At 45.9% G+C, this 18,658-nt stretch overlaps 3 protein-coding genes across 6 annotated transcripts; 1 reads left to right on the top strand and 2 right to left on the bottom strand.

Annotated features, from left to right (window-relative positions):
- Positions 1-11,211: 11,211 nt before the first annotated feature.
- glcci1a (glucocorticoid induced 1a) lies at positions 11,212-14,679 on the bottom strand. 2 transcript variants are annotated; one of them, XM_085900514.1, is made up of 5 exons: positions 14,189-14,337; positions 13,010-13,165; positions 12,691-12,904; positions 12,436-12,556; positions 11,212-12,346 (listed from the first exon to the last, which is right to left on the bottom strand). In XM_085900514.1, the coding sequence occupies exons 2-5, from the start codon at positions 13,154-13,156 to the stop codon at positions 12,082-12,084; spliced, it is 747 nt and encodes a 248-aa protein (XP_085756640.1). In that variant the 5' UTR covers positions 13,157-13,165; positions 14,189-14,337; the 3' UTR covers positions 11,212-12,081. The 2 variants fall into 2 exon arrangements, with proteins under 2 accessions (XP_085756640.1, XP_085756639.1); XM_085900513.1 differs by lacking the exon at positions 14,189-14,337 and adding an exon at positions 14,538-14,679 and having other exon boundaries at positions 11,215-12,346.
- Positions 14,680-15,009: 330 nt separating this feature from the next.
- umad1 (UBAP1-MVB12-associated (UMA) domain containing 1) lies at positions 15,010-17,565 on the bottom strand. Of its 2 annotated transcripts, none has more exons than XM_085900517.1 (4): positions 17,426-17,565; positions 16,726-16,825; positions 16,199-16,284; positions 15,010-16,106 (listed from the first exon to the last, which is right to left on the bottom strand). In XM_085900517.1, exons 2-4 carry the CDS (start codon positions 16,805-16,807, stop codon positions 15,837-15,839), a joined length of 438 nt encoding a protein of 145 aa, XP_085756643.1. In that variant the 5' UTR covers positions 16,808-16,825; positions 17,426-17,565; the 3' UTR covers positions 15,010-15,836. The 2 variants fall into 2 exon arrangements, with proteins under 2 accessions (XP_085756643.1, XP_085756644.1); XM_085900518.1 differs by lacking the exon at positions 17,426-17,565 and adding an exon at positions 16,919-17,333.
- Positions 17,334-18,654, top strand: rpa3 (replication protein A3). Of its 2 annotated transcripts, none has more exons than XM_085900520.1 (4): positions 17,334-17,496; positions 17,842-17,916; positions 18,277-18,388; positions 18,461-18,654. In XM_085900520.1, exons 1-4 carry the CDS (start codon positions 17,452-17,454, stop codon positions 18,541-18,543), a joined length of 315 nt encoding a protein of 104 aa, XP_085756646.1. In that variant the 5' UTR covers positions 17,334-17,451; the 3' UTR covers positions 18,544-18,654. The 2 variants fall into 2 exon arrangements, with proteins under 2 accessions (XP_085756646.1, XP_085756645.1); XM_085900519.1 differs by lacking the exon at positions 17,334-17,496 and adding an exon at positions 17,503-17,748.
- Positions 18,655-18,658: the final 4 nt, after the last annotated feature.

Here is an 18,658-nt window from a genome sequence, read left to right as displayed (position 1 = left end):
AGAGAGAATGACGAGAAAAAAAAAGACTTACAAGGATAGACAGGAGGGGATAGAAAAAGCAAAGATAAAACATGACAGCAGCGTGAGAGAGGAAAAAACTTTGCATTTGTTCTTTTGAACGAGCATGCGCCCGGTTTTATGACCAGAGTTAAATGATTGAGGTTAATTGAAAATATAGATAAACACGGGCTGTGGAAAGCAAGAGAAAAAGATTGTTGCTGGCAGTGCAGCCACTTCACCAATGAAACTGCTTTCCACTGTGCAACCATGATAACCCGCACGCACGCACGCAGGGCAGGCAGGCACAGTTAATTGTCTCACAATTTCATCCATGTCTCTGCTTAATTAGAGAGAAAATTGAAGTGCGGGCCTTTCGCCCATCTTCTGTACTCGCTGTCAATCCACAGGAAAATCACTAAAGTGAATGGATCAGTGCAAACACCATCACACAAATGTGTCTTTGTGCCTCAGATTAGAACCGATTTCCCTTTGCCTCTTGCACGGTCAGCGTTTTTAGCATCCTTGCAAAAATGCGAGTCACCTTTCTCATTTGATAAGTCAATTCTTCCATTTCACCAGACGCTGTATTATCTATCATCCGTCACCCTTAGCAAAAGTACTGGAGTCTTTGCAAAGCCACGTCGTCGTGGATGGTAAACGGCAACGACCCAAATGTGCTGGCTTTGTCAAAGAAATCGAAGGTGGTCAAACGAAAGGACGATGATTGTTTCATCCGAATCTTTGCTAGTGCAGGGAAACCTTTCTTATGACGTTTCACGTGAACGTTCATTTGAATATCAATGTGCAGTTACTTCCAGTTGTGTGTGTGTGTGTGTGTGTGTGTGTGTGTGTGTGTGTGTGTGTGTGTGTGTGTGTGTGTGTGGTGTGTGTGTGTGTGTGTGTGTGTGTGTGTGTGTGTGTGTGTGTGTGTGTGTGTGTGTGTGTGTGTGTGTGTGTGTGTGTGTGTGTGTGTGAGAGTACTATCAACCTTTTTGGATGGCAAGCTGTGTTGCCTAATTGAAAATGATTTAATGATGCCCTTGGAGTCCCTTTATTGATTAAATGAAGCTGGCAATATTCCCTTGTGCTCTGGCAAGTGACACATCATTAGGTATTATGATTGCACTTTTATGCAATCATAATACTCATTCACTCTTCTAACAGCCTTTTTTTGTACAAATGGCCATGTATTCCTGGCAGGAACAACATACAGTAAGTATTGCCATCAAACAAACAAACAAACATCAAATTTGCTCCTCTTCATTTCTCCTGATTATGTGTCTGTGATTACTCACACTGGCACTGGCACTGGGGCTCACTCATTTGGGAAAACGTCATAAACCATTCACACACCATTAGTTTTGATCACATTTCTTTTTTTTTTTTTGACGTACGTATAGCTGCACGCAGGCGCCATAGCGACGGCTCCGTTATCGAACATCGATAGCCTACACGGTGTGTGTTTTGTTTTCATCGTGCAATTGTCATAGCTTAGTGGAAAGCAAAGGCAATTTGTCATCAAAATGCTGGGATATGCTCCATACATGTATAATGACATATTTGCCCTTTTGATATGAAATAACATGGCTATTTCTTTGCTTTCCCATTTTCATATTCTCTACTTTTGTTTCTCTTATTGTCAATCAACTCGGCTGGCAACGGTCGCCGGCCGGCCGGGCGGGCGGGCGGGCCGGCGGCTGGGCTGGCGGGCGGGTGGGAGGGTGGCTGGCCGGGCAACCAGGCTACAACAACCTAGGTCACTTCTGGTTTCCATTGCACGCGCCTGGCTCGCCGGTAAGGCTGCTTTCGGCCGGGCCGGCCGCTTCTCTCTCTTCTCTTCTCTTCTCTTCTCTTCTCTTCTCTTCTTTCTTTTCTTTTTCTTTTCTTTTCTTTTCTTTTCTTATTCTATTCTATTCTATTCTATTCTATTCTATTCTATTCTATTCTTTCTTTTCTTTTCTTTCTTTCTTTTCTTTTCTTTTCTTTTCTTTTCTTTTCTTTTCTTTTCTTTTCTTTTCTTTTCTATTCTATTCTATTCTATTCTATTCTATTCTATCTTTTCTTTTTCTTTTCTTTTCTTTTCTTTTCTTTTCTTTTCTTTTCCTTTTCTTTTCTTTTCTTTTCTTTTCTTTTCTTTTCTTTTCTATTCTATTCTATTCTATATTCCCTATTCCCTATTCCCTATTCTCTATTCTCTATTCTCTATTTCTATTTCTATTTCTTGTCTTGTCTTGTCTTGTCTTGTCTTGTCTTGTCTTGTCTTGTCTTGTCTATTCTATTCTATTCTATTCTACATGCCCTACAGCTCCAGGGCGCAACGCTTGATGAGTTTTTGTGCATCTTTGGGGTGTCAAAATGGTTGTCATCCTTTCGAGAGGGAAGAAAAGAATTCCTCCAACCAAACCCAATAGGCAGCTAGCTCCCCGCAGTCACTGCTCGGGCCCCTAAAGAAGAACAAAATGGACATAGTAGGATGGTGCCAGTTAGCAAAAGCAAGCAAGCAAGCAAGCAAGCAAGCTCAGTCCCGGTCGCGCTGTTTTTGCTCTTGACTGACAGCTCCAGCCTTTTGGATTCCTCGGAGGGGCAGCCCTCCCTGCCGGGGACTCCTCTCGTTTCAAAGAGGACTTGACGTGGCCGACCGTAGCAAGAGGACCCGTGTTGATTTCTCAGCAGCTTCCGAATTCAACATTTCCACTTTGCATGGGGGAGCCTATCTCTGCTGCGGTCAAATCTTAGGTACCCTATCCCTCCACCAATTGCGATTTGGGCCATATGGATGGAGGCATTGCAAATGCTCTCTTTATCAGAAAGGGCCAAACAATAGAGGAGGATGCTGCTGCCGCCTCGGCCGCCGCCATTCTTGCTTTTGATGGCCAATCTCACTCCAGCAAAGCACCCGCCGGGCATGTAGAAAAGGAACTTTTTCATTTGTAACTTTCTCATTGCTCCAAATGCCCAAAGGGTGCTTGACCGAATTGGAACTTAGCGTTGGTTATCTCCCCAACGGAGGCAGACGACCGCTCCCTCCCTCCCTCCCCTCCCCCCCCCCCCCACTCCCCTCCCCTCATTGCTAATGACCACCTGTAATAGCTGCCATAGCAACCACAGCGATGAGGCCACCTCAGGAAATTCGTACGAGGATTTTGCAAATGCTCCCGTTAGGAGTCGTCTCTCCAATCAAACAAATAGTCGGCCAGGATTGGCATTTTTGGACAAGATGTATGATCACAGACGCATTCTCGTTTGCTCGGCAACGGGAAAAGAAAGGCCATTGGCTATTATTAATGTCAATAAGAGCACAATCGCTCATTGTGGTCTGCATTGCTATGAGATGAAAATGTCCGTCTTTTTCAGGGATGGGACTCTCCAATCAGAAGAACGGATGGAGTGATGCCAAGTTGTGAGCTTTGCCCCAACCGGGATGCTATCTTCAAAAAAAAAATGTATGCAGAATCCAATACAAATGCCAAAGGTTTATCCCAATATGTTCACGTGCAGAAGAGAAATTGACTGAGAGTGCAGGAGGGGGAGTAGAGAGATACTAGTGGAAGGAAGGAAAAGAGTGTGTTTTGCCAAGCATGGAGACTTGAGCCACGTTATCAGTGATAATGCTCCTTAGCCAGCCCGCACCCAAATTTACTACTTCAGTAGAGCATGAAAAACACAGCAAATTAAAGTGTGCTTGCTAGAGATGGATATCTATCTAGCTCGCACGCACACGCACGCTCTATTGGACTTTGGATTCTTTTCCCTTCGATCCACATTTGACATTTTGTGGCACCCAGAGTCAGCTTGTCCCCTTTTAAAAAGTTTGCTATTCTGGCTTTTTGTGTTTGTTTTGAAATAATGGCAAAAGCCTTGGTGCATAGTTGATTGCTTCATAATAATAGAAAAAAAAATAACAATGACTCCAATCATCCTCCGATCAGATACTAAAGTGTTTGAGCCCAATTTCATCATTTCAAAAAAACTTTAGCTCTATACGATTACAAATGACAACTTGACAAAAACTTGTTTTCATATATTGACGTTTAGTCTGTTAGATTGGCTTGCTGCTCAATAAACTTATGAAATGAAGAACAAAGGGGGGGGGGACTCAAGGGAAAGCATGTAGCCTGCCTGCCTGCCTGCCTGCCTGCCACCCTGCCAGCCTGCCAGCAATTCTCTACAGGTGGGAAATGGCACACATTGAAATGTAATTTCTAAATACCAAGTACCAGCGGCACATCTTGCCATTTCCCCATCCTTTTTAATATGGTGTGGTGTCTTTCTACGCCTTTTCTTCTTATTGATCAAGCTCTTGTCCCACATGCATGCCACTCTCAATTGCCAATGCTTTTTTGTGCCCTGCGATTGGCTGGATAGCAGCCATCCATCCATCCATCCATCCATCCATCCATCCATCCATCCATCCATCCAGCCACCCATTCATCCACCCATCCACCCATTCATCCATCCACTCCAGTTCGAGTGATGTACAGCAGTTGTTCAATTGCAACGATAAGGTTTGGAGTCCGACTCGTGTCGTAAAGAATAATAAAGAAGCTCCATTTTTTTATGGTTGTTTGCCGAGCGACCTCTCCTACCGTGTTTTATTGAACGGAGGGATCTGGAGCTGGTTCAAGATTTCTATCTGACAGCTTTGTGGCAGAGTCGTCGTCGTTCACCTCCCCTCTGCTTTTTCCTCACTGCTGATAGTTGACCTTGCAACAGTCCTCTGGGACTCGAGGGAACTTTCTTCTCGTTGCTTCATTATTTCCGACAGCCAGTCTCAGTGGAGAGAAAAAGGAAGGACGCCTCTCTGCAACGTGTTTTCTGCATTCTTTTGAATGGTCAAGCTGTGGGAACTTGAAGCGTGTGCAATGTCTTTTGCATCTCTAAAAACAAAGGCATTTGAAGAATGGCGCTCGCTGGCTGGCTGGCTGGTTACAGGCTGAGCAAGAAGAGAACAAGAGCGCCCCCTACAGTGTACGATGACCTCTGATGGACATGTCGGGATGCTGAGAGTCCTTCCATTCCAGACACTCTTCCTCGTTGGCCGTTGACTGGCATGTCTTGAGGAAGAAGAAGCCCAGCTTTGTGTCCCCGGTGGTCCGGGCTGAGGACTGTCAAATCAGGGCACATGACAAGTGTCCCATTGTGCCCCCAAATGTCACTTTGTGGAGCAATTGCGAGATGCAAGCTTGCTTTTGCTCAACCTTAGGGAGTGAGTCATTGGTCTTATCTGAAAGCTGCTTCAAGCATGCGTGAAAGCTAGATCGATGGATACTTGTTGAAAAATCTCCACATTTGGGTGTGTGTGACTTTTCCAGCTCTTGGAAATCAAGTGGGCCTTTAATAAACTCTTGACTTTTCATCTTATTGCCGCAGTGATAAATGAGCATCAGTGGGCTAATTAATTGCTCCCAACGTGCAGCGGCAACGCTCCGTTTGTGCGTGTAATGCCCTCTGTCGTGTGTGATTTATCACCAGGGAACTGGCGATGGACGGACGGACGGAGGTGGGGAGGTGGGGAGGGACCGCTTCACACGAGCTGTTGCACCGCCGGCCCCCGACCCCGACCCGACAACAAGTGAAAAGGGCAGCACTACGGCCTCACCCGCAAATGAAGAGTGATCAAATGAATGATTTCAATTGCACTTCCTTGAGCATTGATTATCTTCCCCAAATGCTTTTTGCTTCCTTTTTCTCTTCTCTCCTCCTCCTGTCCACCAGGGACAGCAGTTCTTGTGATACTGCAGCTCATGTCGCAGCATCGGCAGCTCTTGGGGAAGTCCTTAGTGTTCATTTGTTTTCATTACAGCACTGAATGACTTCTATCCAGATGAGCTAATAGAAAGAGCCGCAGTGACTTTTTTCTTTTTTTTCTTTTCCAAAGTCCATTTATTACTCCCCTCTGTGGTTAAACAATAGCTTTGTTGCAATCAGCCAGCTAACAGTAAATCAAAAACTAAGAGGTTTGCAAAGTCCAATAAGCTTCTTTGAAGGAACCTGCACGGGCTTCAGGCGCGCTTCATCACGAACGAGAGTTGCTGGCCTGAGTGCTTTGTGTCATATTGATTTCTGTCATGTGGCCACCCCCTTGGTAATTGCATATCCTGCCTGCCTGAAATGGATGGATGGATGGATGGATGGATGGATGGATGGATGGATGGATGGACGGACGGACGGACGGACGCACGGACGCACGGACGCACGGACGCACGGACGCAAGGACGCACGGACGCACGGACGCACGGATGGATAAATACACTGGCTGCTTTCAGACCTTTGGGCTGAGCAGCCACACCCGTGCCGCTTCATCTCTATGGGGGAGCCTTCGTTGACAGCTGCACGGTTGTTGGCAAATAACCCAGGATGTTGGCTCAAATGGATTCAGCCCAAATATTCAGGGAGGGATGAATGTTGCCTTCTCTAATTTTTGGCTCTGCGGACGGGTATCGGCCTCCCGAGGGGGAACGTCGGCGGCCGAGAGCAACGCGTGCGTGGAAGTGACAAAAGCAATCAGTGGCGTCCCCTCAACCGCCAATAAGATTACATCAATCAATAAGAAGCCCTTATGAGTGATTGGATTTTGTCTCCGTTTTGCCAATGATTAAAGCAGGCCCAATTGCTTTGATAACATCAAGGACCTTGCTGTGTTTGGTGCAGATAGAGAGAGAGAGAGAGAGAGAGAGAGAGAGAGAGAGAGAGAGAGAGAGAGAGAGAGAGAGAGAGAGAGAGAGAGAGAGAGAGAGAGAGAGAGAGAGAGAGAGAGCGAGAGAGGTTGGCGGCGGCAGCAGCAGCAGGTGAGATAAGCCTCATCTTTATTAGCTCAGAAAATGTGCACAAATGTCATCTTTTCATGTTGCTTGAAATTGGATCTTTTTGATGCATCAATCATCTCTTCCTTTGAAGCTAATATTTAAGGTACGGTAAGGTATGGAGCTTGTATTTCTTTCTAGGCTTATGTTACGTACAATTAGGAGTGGCCTTGATGTGGAGCTCAAGCAGTAGGGAAACCTGTCGGGTGGGCATTTTAAGGACAGTTTGATCTGGGCGAGTGGGCCTTAGGTGGCCGCGGCGTGAGAAAAACAGACATTTAGGAGGTCCTTCAACAAGCTTTTCTCTGAAAAACAGACACAATCTGAGCAAATGAATGGAAAGTCCCAAGGCACAGTGCATCTTACGAACCAGTAATTGAGGTCAGTCTTCGATACTGCTCAGCGTTCAAAATCAACCCGAACGAAAACACAAATGATAGATATTGAAGTGATTTGTGGTCAAATGACTGCATCAACTGACTAATACGTGAGACGGACAATAAAAGATGGCAGGCAGGTAGGCAGGCCGGCAGGCGGCCAGGCAGGGCTCGCTAATGTTGCCACCGCGTCTGTGCGTTGTGACATTTTTTCAAACGCAAAGGCGGCATACGTAATGTGTTGCGAGTAATAGCAGGTTGCGGGATATAATGGACTCCACTAAGGACGTGTAAAAAGCATTCCTAAATGAGAGCAGTATTTAAGAAAACTTTTATGATGGGCCTTAAATGCCAAGCCGGCCAGGCGCCTGCCTGCCTCTGCCTCCGAGGGGAGACTGCTTCTTAAATGCCAACATTAAGTGCAGATGATTACCTGATCATTTTGCAACAGATGCAGCCGCTGCCTCAAGATAGTGGCCAGTCACATTCAGCCGTGCTGCTCTGCGCCGCGCCGCGATGCAAAGACGTCCGTGTGTAGCAGGTGCTTTTTTCCCCTCCCTCCCACCTAAGTGCAGAAGATCTCGCGCCATGTCACGGTGGACGTGGTGACATTGATAGGCTCCCGACCGACAAAGAAATCCTTTTCAGTGAGGCTTTTTGTTGTTATTCTTCAGACTCTGCTAGGATGTGGCTTTTGTGACTCATGTCAAAGGGAAGGAAGGATCAGGCGGGCGGACTGAGTCGTTAATGCTCCTCTTGTTTCCTGTCAAAGGTCAGGGGAAATAGAAATGTCTGCCAGGCAGACAAAATCTAGTCCCGGTTCTTGTCCAGGTTTCGCTGCTACGGAGAAGTTGTTGATTTCCACCGGCCACAACCTTTTGGATTTTGTGCGCAGAGGCAGTAAAAGCTTTCATCAGAAAGGCCCGAGTTCATTATAGACGCAGTGTTTCTCTCTGCCTGCTTTGCTAAGATAAAGCTGACTCTGACCAAGGCGCCATCCCTTCTCTGTCGCCCGTGGCCCTTGCTGAATTGATTTCCGTCATAAAGTGGCAATCTTGCCGCACTATACCGACGGCCTTTAATTCATGCCGCTTACAGTGCCAAGGGCGGCCGGGCGGGCGGCCGGGTGGGTGGGTGGGCGGGGTGGCGGGGGGCAGGCGAGCAGGCAGGCAGGCAGGCGTGCTTGTTTAAGGCTTTATTTACACTCTTGCATACTGGGCTCACACGGCAAGATGTGGATAAATGGTTTGAAATGCCAAAAGCTCTTCCAGTAGTCCAGGCAGCATTTAAAGTGTGAACTTGCGTGGGATGCGCTACTTATCATGAAAAGGATTGCTGGCTGCTGAAATGTTGCCATCCTTCACGGCCTTCCACCCACTTGAACTCATCCCAGCATTTGTGTTTGAAGTTGTGCTATGATCTTCAAGTATTGAACTCTGCAAACGTCCAAACGGGGATCAGAATGTACGTAGTATGTGTACCAGAATCATCTCCATTGGCCAAATATAGGAGAAAGCCACAAGCCATTTGTCTCCTCCGCTAGTTTGAGTCACTTAAGTATTACAATGCACCTGGCCGCCTCTAGAGACTTTTTTGGGACAACATATCGTCGTGTCGTGTTTTGCCCCCCCCCCATGTCCTGTGCTTGAAAAAGCTTGTTTTGAAAGCACGATAAGCCCGTCAATGGTGGTTGTCTTTTCGACATGGCCTTAGCTTTAACCACACTTTAATGAGAATTTAAAGGCAGGCTAGGCAGGCAGGCAGGCAGGCAGGAAGGCAGGCAGGCAGGCAGGCAGGCGGGAGATGCAAAAGGACCCCTCTGGGACGCAAGAACACGGTCAAGGGTGTCCAGGCACATCGCTGATGATGAAGGAAAAATCAATGGCTAGAAGTCACTTCAATCACTTTAACTAGATGCTACGGACAGCCACCCTACTTGCCTCTCAGGAGCCAATTTACAGTAGTGTGTGTGACTACTGTTTGTGTCCCAGATGCTTGAGCTTAGGCCCTTGCTCATGTCTAATAAGCCACAAGCGTACATGGTTGACTAAACGGGATGCAAACGATTGAGTAGCGCCGCGACGAGCCTTCCTTCCAAATAATAAGCCCAGTGCGCAAAACAAAAAACCCATATGGAAATGTGGGTGGAGGAACTGTTCAAACAAACAACCCCAGGTAGAAAATTCCAAAGGCCTTTTGGAAAAATAACTGAGAACCTCGTGGAAGTCTCTATTTTTATTTCCCAACAATTGGGCTGAAAAGTGGAAGATCAGCAGCGGTTAGGCGGCCGTAGAATTCTACGGCCGGATCGCAGTCGGCCCCGGTTGGACCGGAAGACGGCAAATGTCTGAACGGAACACGATAAGGCTTCATTACCATAAGTGTCTTTTCTCCTATTGATATGGCGGCTAAAACAAAAGGGCAGTCGATTGAAGGTGTCCAGCTGTGGGGCCAGGCAGCAGATGGGAAAAGAATACAAGGCTGGAAGGACAGATGGATTTTTCAGGTGGGATGGGCCCGCAAAGGACCCGCGAGACGGACTCACAAAAGAGAGAATCTGACAGTTGGTCCATTCTGCGGGCGGGCAGGCAGGCTGGCCATCATCTCCAGAGATGACAAGCTGGCCACAAGCTCCTTGACGTTCACAAAGGCCTCCTTCAAAATTGTACAGACATTTTGACATATTTTTAGACTGGCTGCACTGAGCTTTGGCACCCGCTCATTGAAAAACTGCAAAGTGTCTCTTACTGGGCTACTTTGCGTAAGTGCAATTCAGGCACTTGGAATGAAAGCAGAAGGCAGAAGGTTTTGTTCGTATGAAGAAGAAAAAAATTCACCTGACCAAATAATAAAACAAAAAGCCTATCAATGTATAATCCCCAAAATGAACAAACACCTGTGTGTGTGTGTGTGTGTGTGTGTGTGTGTGTGTGTGTGTGTGTGTGTGTGTGTGTGTGTGTGTGTGTGTGTGTGTGTGTGTATATATATATATATATATATATATATATATATATATATATATATATATATATATATATATATATATATATATATATATATATATACACAATATCATATCTACGTGTGTGTATGTATGTGTATATGGATAGAGACCACTTGATACTCTGATGTGAGTTACTGTACGTTAAATGCATATTTAAGGAAAACACTCAAGGAATCCGAGACCTATCACGGAAAATGCACTTTTTTAGCTTTCAAATACATTTCGTGGTGCACTCCGGGATGGTAGAAAAGTTTAATCTATCCCTCTGGGTATTGCAGAGATACTTTTCTAATCTGTTTGGGGGATATTTTTCTCCTCTTTTTTTTTATTTTTTTTTTTTTTATTGCGTTCAGTTTGATCCGTTTGGAGAACAGGCAAACTCCACAAAGGAAGAGCGGAGCCGTAACGGAAAGCCTCTGCAATTCTCTGCAACCTCTGCAACCGCTGCAACCTCTGCAACCGCTGCAACCTCTGCAACCGCTGCAACCTCAGCAACCGCTGCAACCGCTGCAACCTCTGCAACCGCTGCAACCTCTGCAACCTCTGCACTGTGGGGCCGACGGACGGACGGACGGACGCAGCTGATTGGGGTAGGTAAGAGGCCTTGTTCCTAAGTATACATCCGACTCTTGTCATTTGAGGGGCCCCAAATCAATCACTATCTGCATATCGGCAGCCAACAGGACCTTCCTTCCCCCTATGTCAACTCGGATAAGACTAGGGAGAACGAACGCCATCTCCATTGTGCTCCTTGGATTGCTTTGTGGTTCAAGAGTGCCATCTGCTGGACTAGCGTGTTGTTACCGCCATTTCTGTTTTACCTCTACAAACGTTCGGTCGCCCATGAATGCGTCTCCTAGCTATTTATTTACCTATCGATAATAATTGAAGACTTTTTCATTGGAACGATTGCGTTTTGAAAAGTATACCCCTTCAATATACAACTACTAGTATTCTAATTGTGGCAAAGAGCTTTCTGTCAATACCATAGGTGGTTTTTCAAGTGACCCAGACGTGGAGATTGCTCAGTAACACCCGTCCACACACACCCAGAGCCATTACGGTAAGAAATTGACATCCATTCTAGCTGGGAAGTGATCTTTACTTATTTCTCTGGTGTTTCAATCACAAATGTGACAAGCGATCATTTTCACAGTCAGTGCCTAATGGGCTCTAGGTCATATAGCACGGCAGTGCGACTACCCGTCGTTTTTGTGCCTGAGAGTCACACACACACACACACACACACACACACACACACACACACACACACACACACACACACACACACACACACACACACACACACACACACACACACACACACACACACACACACACACACACACACACACACACACACACACACACACACACACACACACACACACACACACACACACACACACACACGTTCCATTTAAAGAGCTTATTCTTTCTGCAAATGTTTAAAACATAACACAATACATAATTTAATCATAAGAAATATACTATCATTTGAAAATACACATCCCTTCCACTTTGATCCCTATGTTTCCTGCACAATACAATTTCTTTTTTTCTTGGCCACAAGCGTGGACAGAATAATACAGGACAGAATATTGGTGGTGGTGGAGGAGGAGACCGTTTCTACATCATGCAGAGAGTGAGAGTGAGAGTGAGAGTGAGAGTGAGAGTGAGAGTGAGAGAGAGAGAGAGAGAGAGAGAGAGAGAGAGAGAGAGAGAGAGAGAGAGAGAGAGAGAGAGAGAGAGAGAGAGAGAGAGAGAGAGAGAGAGAGAGGGCTCGCAGGGGTCAGCACACAGATACCAAGGCTCTTGTGGCATGGCAGAAGAAGGTGTTTTGGGAGAGTCAGTCACAAAGGTCAAAGCTGGAGCTAGAGACCAGCTCTGCTCGCTACTAGCTGATGGCTCGACTGTCTGTCTGCGGCAGCTCCGCTGAGGCGGCGGCTGGGCCGGGAGAATCATTTGCAGCCGAGGAGGCTCGAGCCTCCGCCTCGTGCGTCCTCGCCGTCTCTGTCCCGTCCTCCTCCTCCTCCTCCTGCTTCTCTTGAGACTGGACCGGCGGGAGTTTGACGGGGCAGAATGCAGAGCCGGTCGGGATGAAGTTGACTTTGTTTTTGTCGGGACAGGAAAAGAGGGCGGCCGACGCAGACTGCCTCGAGCTGAAAGACGGTCAGAACCGTCAAAAAACTCAATTCCAGCGGCCGGCCGGGTTTGGAATCAAAGCATCTGCAGGTATGGCTCCGCTTACCTCATCTCCTCGAAGGCTTTGATCTTTTCGCAACCTTCGGGCGGCTCTCGCTTGAACATGTAGGTGTTGTTGGGTTTGGGTGAAGATGCGAATTTAGGGAGGGGCGAGCTACTTCCGCTGTCTGCAAACACACGGGAAAAGTATGTTGAAGTAGATTGTGAGACCGAGGCAGGATCCCGAGACCCGAACAAAACCCAAAAAAAAAAAAACGACATCCACCTCACTTTTACAGTCACGAAAGAAGAGCTTTTGAACCTTTATCGGGATCATCAAGTAAATCCTCGGTGGAAAAGGGACTGCTGTCATGCAATCCCGACGGACAGGCGGCGGGCGAGGGGCAGGGCGAGAGGCTGGAGCAACTGCTGGACCGTCCGGGGCCTGCTGGAATTTGGATGTCGGGGCCTCTGGAGCTGCTGCTGCGCTGCTGCGGAGGAAAGGGCGCTCGACGGCCATCGGGTACCTCCAGAGACTGCAACAAATCAGGGGGATTCTTTTCTTGGGCTCTTGTATTTGTTTCTTGTGCTTTGCGACTAGTACATGAAATGACACATTGATCAAGAGAGCGCAACGCTACCTTTAACTCTTCCTTCTCTCCGTTGTCTTTGATAAAGACCTTCTCCAGCTCATGATTGATGCCCTCCATGCTGCTGGGCACCCGAGAGATTGAGGGCTTTGACACCGTTATGTTGTTGGACAGTGGCATCTGGGCTGACTTGGACATGGAAAGGTACTGAGGGACACACACACACGCACGCACGCAGACAGTCATTGAGCGACACGTGTCTCGACTTCAGATTTGGTCTCGTTTCTGACGGCAAAGGAATGGATGGAAGAGGGCTTCCAATCCAACTGACCTCACTAGTTTATTTATCAAATATTGAAAATGGACGGCCACTTTGCCGTGACTATAGCTGCATAGAGCCAGAACAGTGTCATAGTCAAAAACGACACTGTTAGAGTGGACTTGATTGCAGTTTACAGTCGTTGAGCAACATTTAAGCGGAAGTCAATGTCAAAACTTTAGTCTGAAATTGGTACATTAGCCTACCAAGTATTTATTCCCCCCCTCCGAAAAAAAGTTCCAAACAGCATTTACTCACCTAAGGGAGGCGCCTTTTTTTTTTATCTCTAGTTGCAAGACTGACTTAGAAAATGCAGCGTTGAGGGATCTAAATAAGGTCATGACGAAATAAAAGTTGTGTCTGTCAGACTCATTTAATTCATGACTGAATATTCAGTCATGGATTATGCATCTTTATTTACAAGCCATTAAGAGTTACGAAATGTTATTCAGCAATGAATTGGCTAAATGTAGCGAGTGATCATTTCCGTCACAATGTGTGGCAACTCCCACACACACCGTTCCCTTTGATAGTTTATTGTTGTTGACTCAATGTTAGATTTGAGTCCAATAATAATAGCTGGGACCCACGTGAGGAGAAGACATTGAGCAAACAGCTTCTATATGTCGGCCTCTCCATCCATCCATCCATCCAGCCATCCAGAGACGCACGCGCGCTGAGACTGTTTTGATTCCCAGTGACCCAATTTAATAGGCAACCATCATAACATGTCCAAAGCTATCGTGCATAATAAACTGAACGATTTCATATGAATGGTGAAATTGTCAGTGGTCTGTCTTCTTGACTAAATCAAAGAGGTTGCGTAGCAAAATTGCGCACCGAGTATATTTCGCATGACGAACAAATCATCTGCATTAGTGGACTCATTTGGATGAAAAATGCCGACCTACTTAGGCTTGTCATTGTAATCCTCAGCAAAACAAAACGTGGCGTCTGATGACAAACGCTGGCAAGCAAACAACGCACACATTGGACATGACAGGATAATAATACATGTTCCGTTGAATGCTGTGACCTCATGCAGAAGCCAAAGACAATCCAACAACGTCATGCGCAATATGCGTTCGTTCCACGGTCGTCCACCTTGGTATTAGCGCTTTACGGCCTGATTTGACGATCGAGTATTGGTACTAGCATCGCTCCATCCGAGCCAGAACGGCGGTACTTAGCTTAGCACCGTGCTATCGGAACCATGCTAGATAGCCGCGCTGCAAAATGCTCCGCCTTTACCTCGCTTACCTTTTGACAATGCCAATGAAGCAACCAAGCAGCCAGATCGATAGCTCGATAGATATCCGACCTGCCTGCACACGGGCTGGCGGGACAGGACCAGGTCACCCCAGCGTCCTTGTTTCCAGCTAACCGCCCGGGAAGAACACAGCAGATCAGGAGACAGTAAGTTGGGGTGCGCTGGCTGGCTGGTTGGTTGGCTGGCTGGCTGGCTGGCTGGCTGACTGACTGACTGACTGACTGACTGACTGGCTCGCTGGCTGACTGGCTCGCTGGCTGCTTTGCACGCACGCACGCAAAAGCTCGCTCCTATGGCCCCCACGGCTGCAGCGCTGCGTGAGCCTGTAACTAAACCGCGGTGCAGGAGACAGAAAAAAGCCTGATGAGAACCACAGTTGACTTTGGCTCCTTTCATTTAAGACGAGCCGTTTCGAAGTACCGATTCATCTCATTTCAGATGTAGGAAGGAAACCGATACGACTTTATGATCGTGCTTTTAATATTTGCTTATATGCAGTAAACATTTCATATTGTCATCAATGAGCTGTATTACGACATGGTTATCACTAATACAATGATCAAGACCCATCAATCCGGCACGTTCGTAATTCAGTGTTAAGGCTTTCCCCTTCAAACAATAATAGATTTAGCGTGGACTGAAAATCAGTAAGGCACAGTCATGAAAAATGCAGTGCAAATGGATTAGTTGGCAATTTCTACATGCGTTTGGAAAGAGAATAGCAACAACAACCAAAAATGCCTGAATGAAAATCCCATGGCAGCTATGGTGTGGATCATTCATAATTGGTACAGTAACAATTTAACTCATTCCAAAAGAAGTCATTGTGTCTTTCTTTATTGCTGTTGACGCGGAGGATCGATTCAACAAACTATGTACGTCTTCATATTGTTTATGACTTAAAGTAGTCAGATTTGCGGAGGGAAAAAAAACCATGGTTTTGACAGTTCCATGTTGAGTAGGATTCCATATGGTAACCAAATCTTTTGACACATTTCTGCATTGCACTGCATAAAAAAAAGAAAGGTTGCAACTGCTAAATATAATGTAGACAAAGAGAAAAGATGTATTCCTTTGATTTGGTGAAAAGTTGTTATAAGGATGAATTTGAGGGAGAACAAGTGCTGAAACACTCAATGTATTTGAATGAAGTCAGTGTGATTGTCTTGATGTCTGATTGACAAATAATCTGTGCAGGGTGTACAACACTTGTCCAACTCTGAACCGGATATACAGTCGCAAACAAATGCAATCCAGACAGAAGCAGAATTTGGGTTTGGTGAAAACGATCAAATTTGTAGAATAGATTTTTCCAAAGTGAAGTCATAATGAAAATACATGAGGCTCGAGTTCATGTCCTTGGACAGCAGCACATCTGGAATATAAGGGAAACCTCTCTGCACTGCCTGAACGTGAGGTGCCAAAGCGAAGGGGATGTCACCAAGGAGATCAGGGGCCATTGAAGAAGCCTCTGTGACTGAGGAGGACCCATCTTCCGCGTTCGTGGGGGATGGGGGTGGAGTTGTGATTGTTTCCACTGGGCGAGCTGGACATGATGGCTTTTATAAAAGAGAAGAAACAATTTGCAAATTACAATTGCGCAGAAATGACTTTTTGCTATTCCATACATTTATGAATGGAAAAAGCTCACCTTAGATGGCAAGACAATAACATTTGTTGAAGGTTGTGCAATGTTCATCGACTGCACCTTCCGCCTTTGCTCTTCAACTGTTTCTCCTGCAAAGGAACAAGCTCAACATGGATACAGTGGACCACTGCATACTTGCATTGCGGCAGCGGCAGAGTCACAGATTTACTCAAATATTTCATTTTATTATCGTTTGATTGGGTCGTCTCGTGGATTGTTAGAGGAACCGACCCCTGTCCATTGAAATTCATTCTGACCAAATCGCTGGAGCATTTAGCTTGCCTTGACACCGTGTTACAATATTGGCGAAAATTAGTAGCCGGCAAACGTGTTCAATGTTGTTTACAAAGGATTTGGTGTAAACAAATGCCCCAAAGCAGACCAAACCAAATTCCAATATGAAAATATGTCAATTGAAGTAGACACAGTTCGTTTCAGTAGGTCACGTAAAATGGCGGGAGGGGAATTTTGTTCCCCCAACTTTGATTTTGACAGCCGATCTTCAAGGCTACAAAGATCATCTTTCTTACCAATGATCACAAAGCCTCCATCAGCATCCCTCTCTGACGTCGACTTCTTTGGATCTTTACGTAAACCCAGGAAAGAGAACATGGTGCTCACCCTCACGCCCTGTATTGGTACATTATCAGTCGCGTGTCAAACAGCATATTCAGTACTTTAAAGGACTATATTGGAAGCAAAACTACACTCTGTCGGACTTGCCTTGTTGTGAAGTTGCGTAATCAACCGTCATAAACTTGTTTTAATTGTGTATTTAAATGACGTCAAGTAAAGGATATATGACGAGCCGTTTGTCGTTAGAAAGATATAAGAAAGGATCACTTTTGATTTGTTCAGAATTCCCGTGTTGTTGTGACCTCTGTTACTCCTTTCCGGGTAGAAACTGCATTTACTATCAAGTGTTCCAGTGATCACAGTATTGTTACAATGAATCTCTCCTGATCCCGTTCAGTTATGATATGTCGCTACAATAAATCTCTCTCGCGCGCACGCGCTTATGTTCGCTCTCGCGCCACACACACACACACACACACACACACACACACACACACACACACACACACACACACACACACACACACACACACACACACACACACACACACACACACACACACACACACACACACACACACACACACACACACACACACACACATCCTCGAATTCAATTTGAAAATGTCTATTAAAGATGGACGTATGACGTACCAGTCTTTCCGAACGTTCCTTCCGGAATGAAATATTTAACGGACAGCGGATATGTCGTCCAGGAACCTTGGGTATGTTCCATTATTTATCCCATTGCTTGCCGCCGGGCAAGACTGGTGGAGTCGTCGGTAAAGACCCGCTCGCGCGGCGCACAGATTAGGGCAAAAGTAGATTATCAACATTTTGGCGCCGTCCACTCGTTTGTCGGGCGTCATTCTGTGAAGATGTCGAATACGCTGCATTCTCCAAAGCCTCGAATTAACTCATCCATGCTGACGCGATATATTAGCAAAGCCGTGTGTTTTGTCGGCCATGTTGAGACGGTAACAGTCGTGTCTTACTAACGTGATTCGAACACTCCATACGAGATATGACTTCATGGTGAACGTGCTATGCTACATTTGTTTGTTGTGTAGGTACACAACACCGGGAAAAGCTTCACTGTCGCAGACGGAGAAGGAAGAAGTGTCTGTGTTGAGCTCAATGACCCTGTGAGTATATTATTGCAATCTCAAGCCTGCCCAATCGATCATTTATGTTACACGCTCAGAAATATGAGATGTGGAAGCAAGATATGCATCCAATTTCACAGTGAACATTCTCGTACAACTGAGTTAGTGAGAGCAAATGGAATGTGTCATTTCATTGCTACGTCCTTTCTTTTCTGTTCTACCTCAGTCTGGCACGAACAGCAGAATGTTTGTGTTTGCAATTTCAAGTTCATCAATTGATCAAAGCTGGATTCTGGCTATTTGAAAATCAAGTTTGAAAATTGATCAAAGCTGAGTTTGGCTTCATTTGTATGTTACAATTTCCAGTGAACGGGGTTTTTACCGTTATCTATCGTTCAGCTTGAAGAGGAGCTGTCTGGAATTGTGGAAGTCATTGGAATGGTGTCTAACAAAGGAGCCATAAGGGCCATCACATTCAACATGCTCCGAGACGAGAAGGGCATTCCCTTTGGTAGGTCATGAACATGTCAAATGAGCTGCGATTTGTTCATCCTTGTTATGACACTGCCCATGTTTGCCACAGACCTGGAACTTTACAACGAAGCTGTAAAGGTCATCCACGATTTCCCCCAGCACTATCCTTTTGACATGGATGCAAGTAGATAAGCAAGCTTTCTGTTTTTTCCCCTTTCTCTTTTTTGCTCATTTTGTTACAAAAGGAAAAAAACAACACGTATGTCACTGAAAATGTTGCAGAATAAACCTTCACGTATCGTGCGAG

This window comes from Syngnathus leptorhynchus, chromosome 20 (assembly GCF_054491065.1).
Source record: "Syngnathus leptorhynchus isolate UIUO chromosome 20, UIUO_Slep, whole genome shotgun sequence".
Lineage (NCBI taxonomy): Eukaryota > Metazoa > Chordata > Actinopteri > Syngnathiformes > Syngnathidae > Syngnathus > Syngnathus leptorhynchus.
This window is presented reverse-complemented; position numbering and strand designations above follow the sequence as displayed.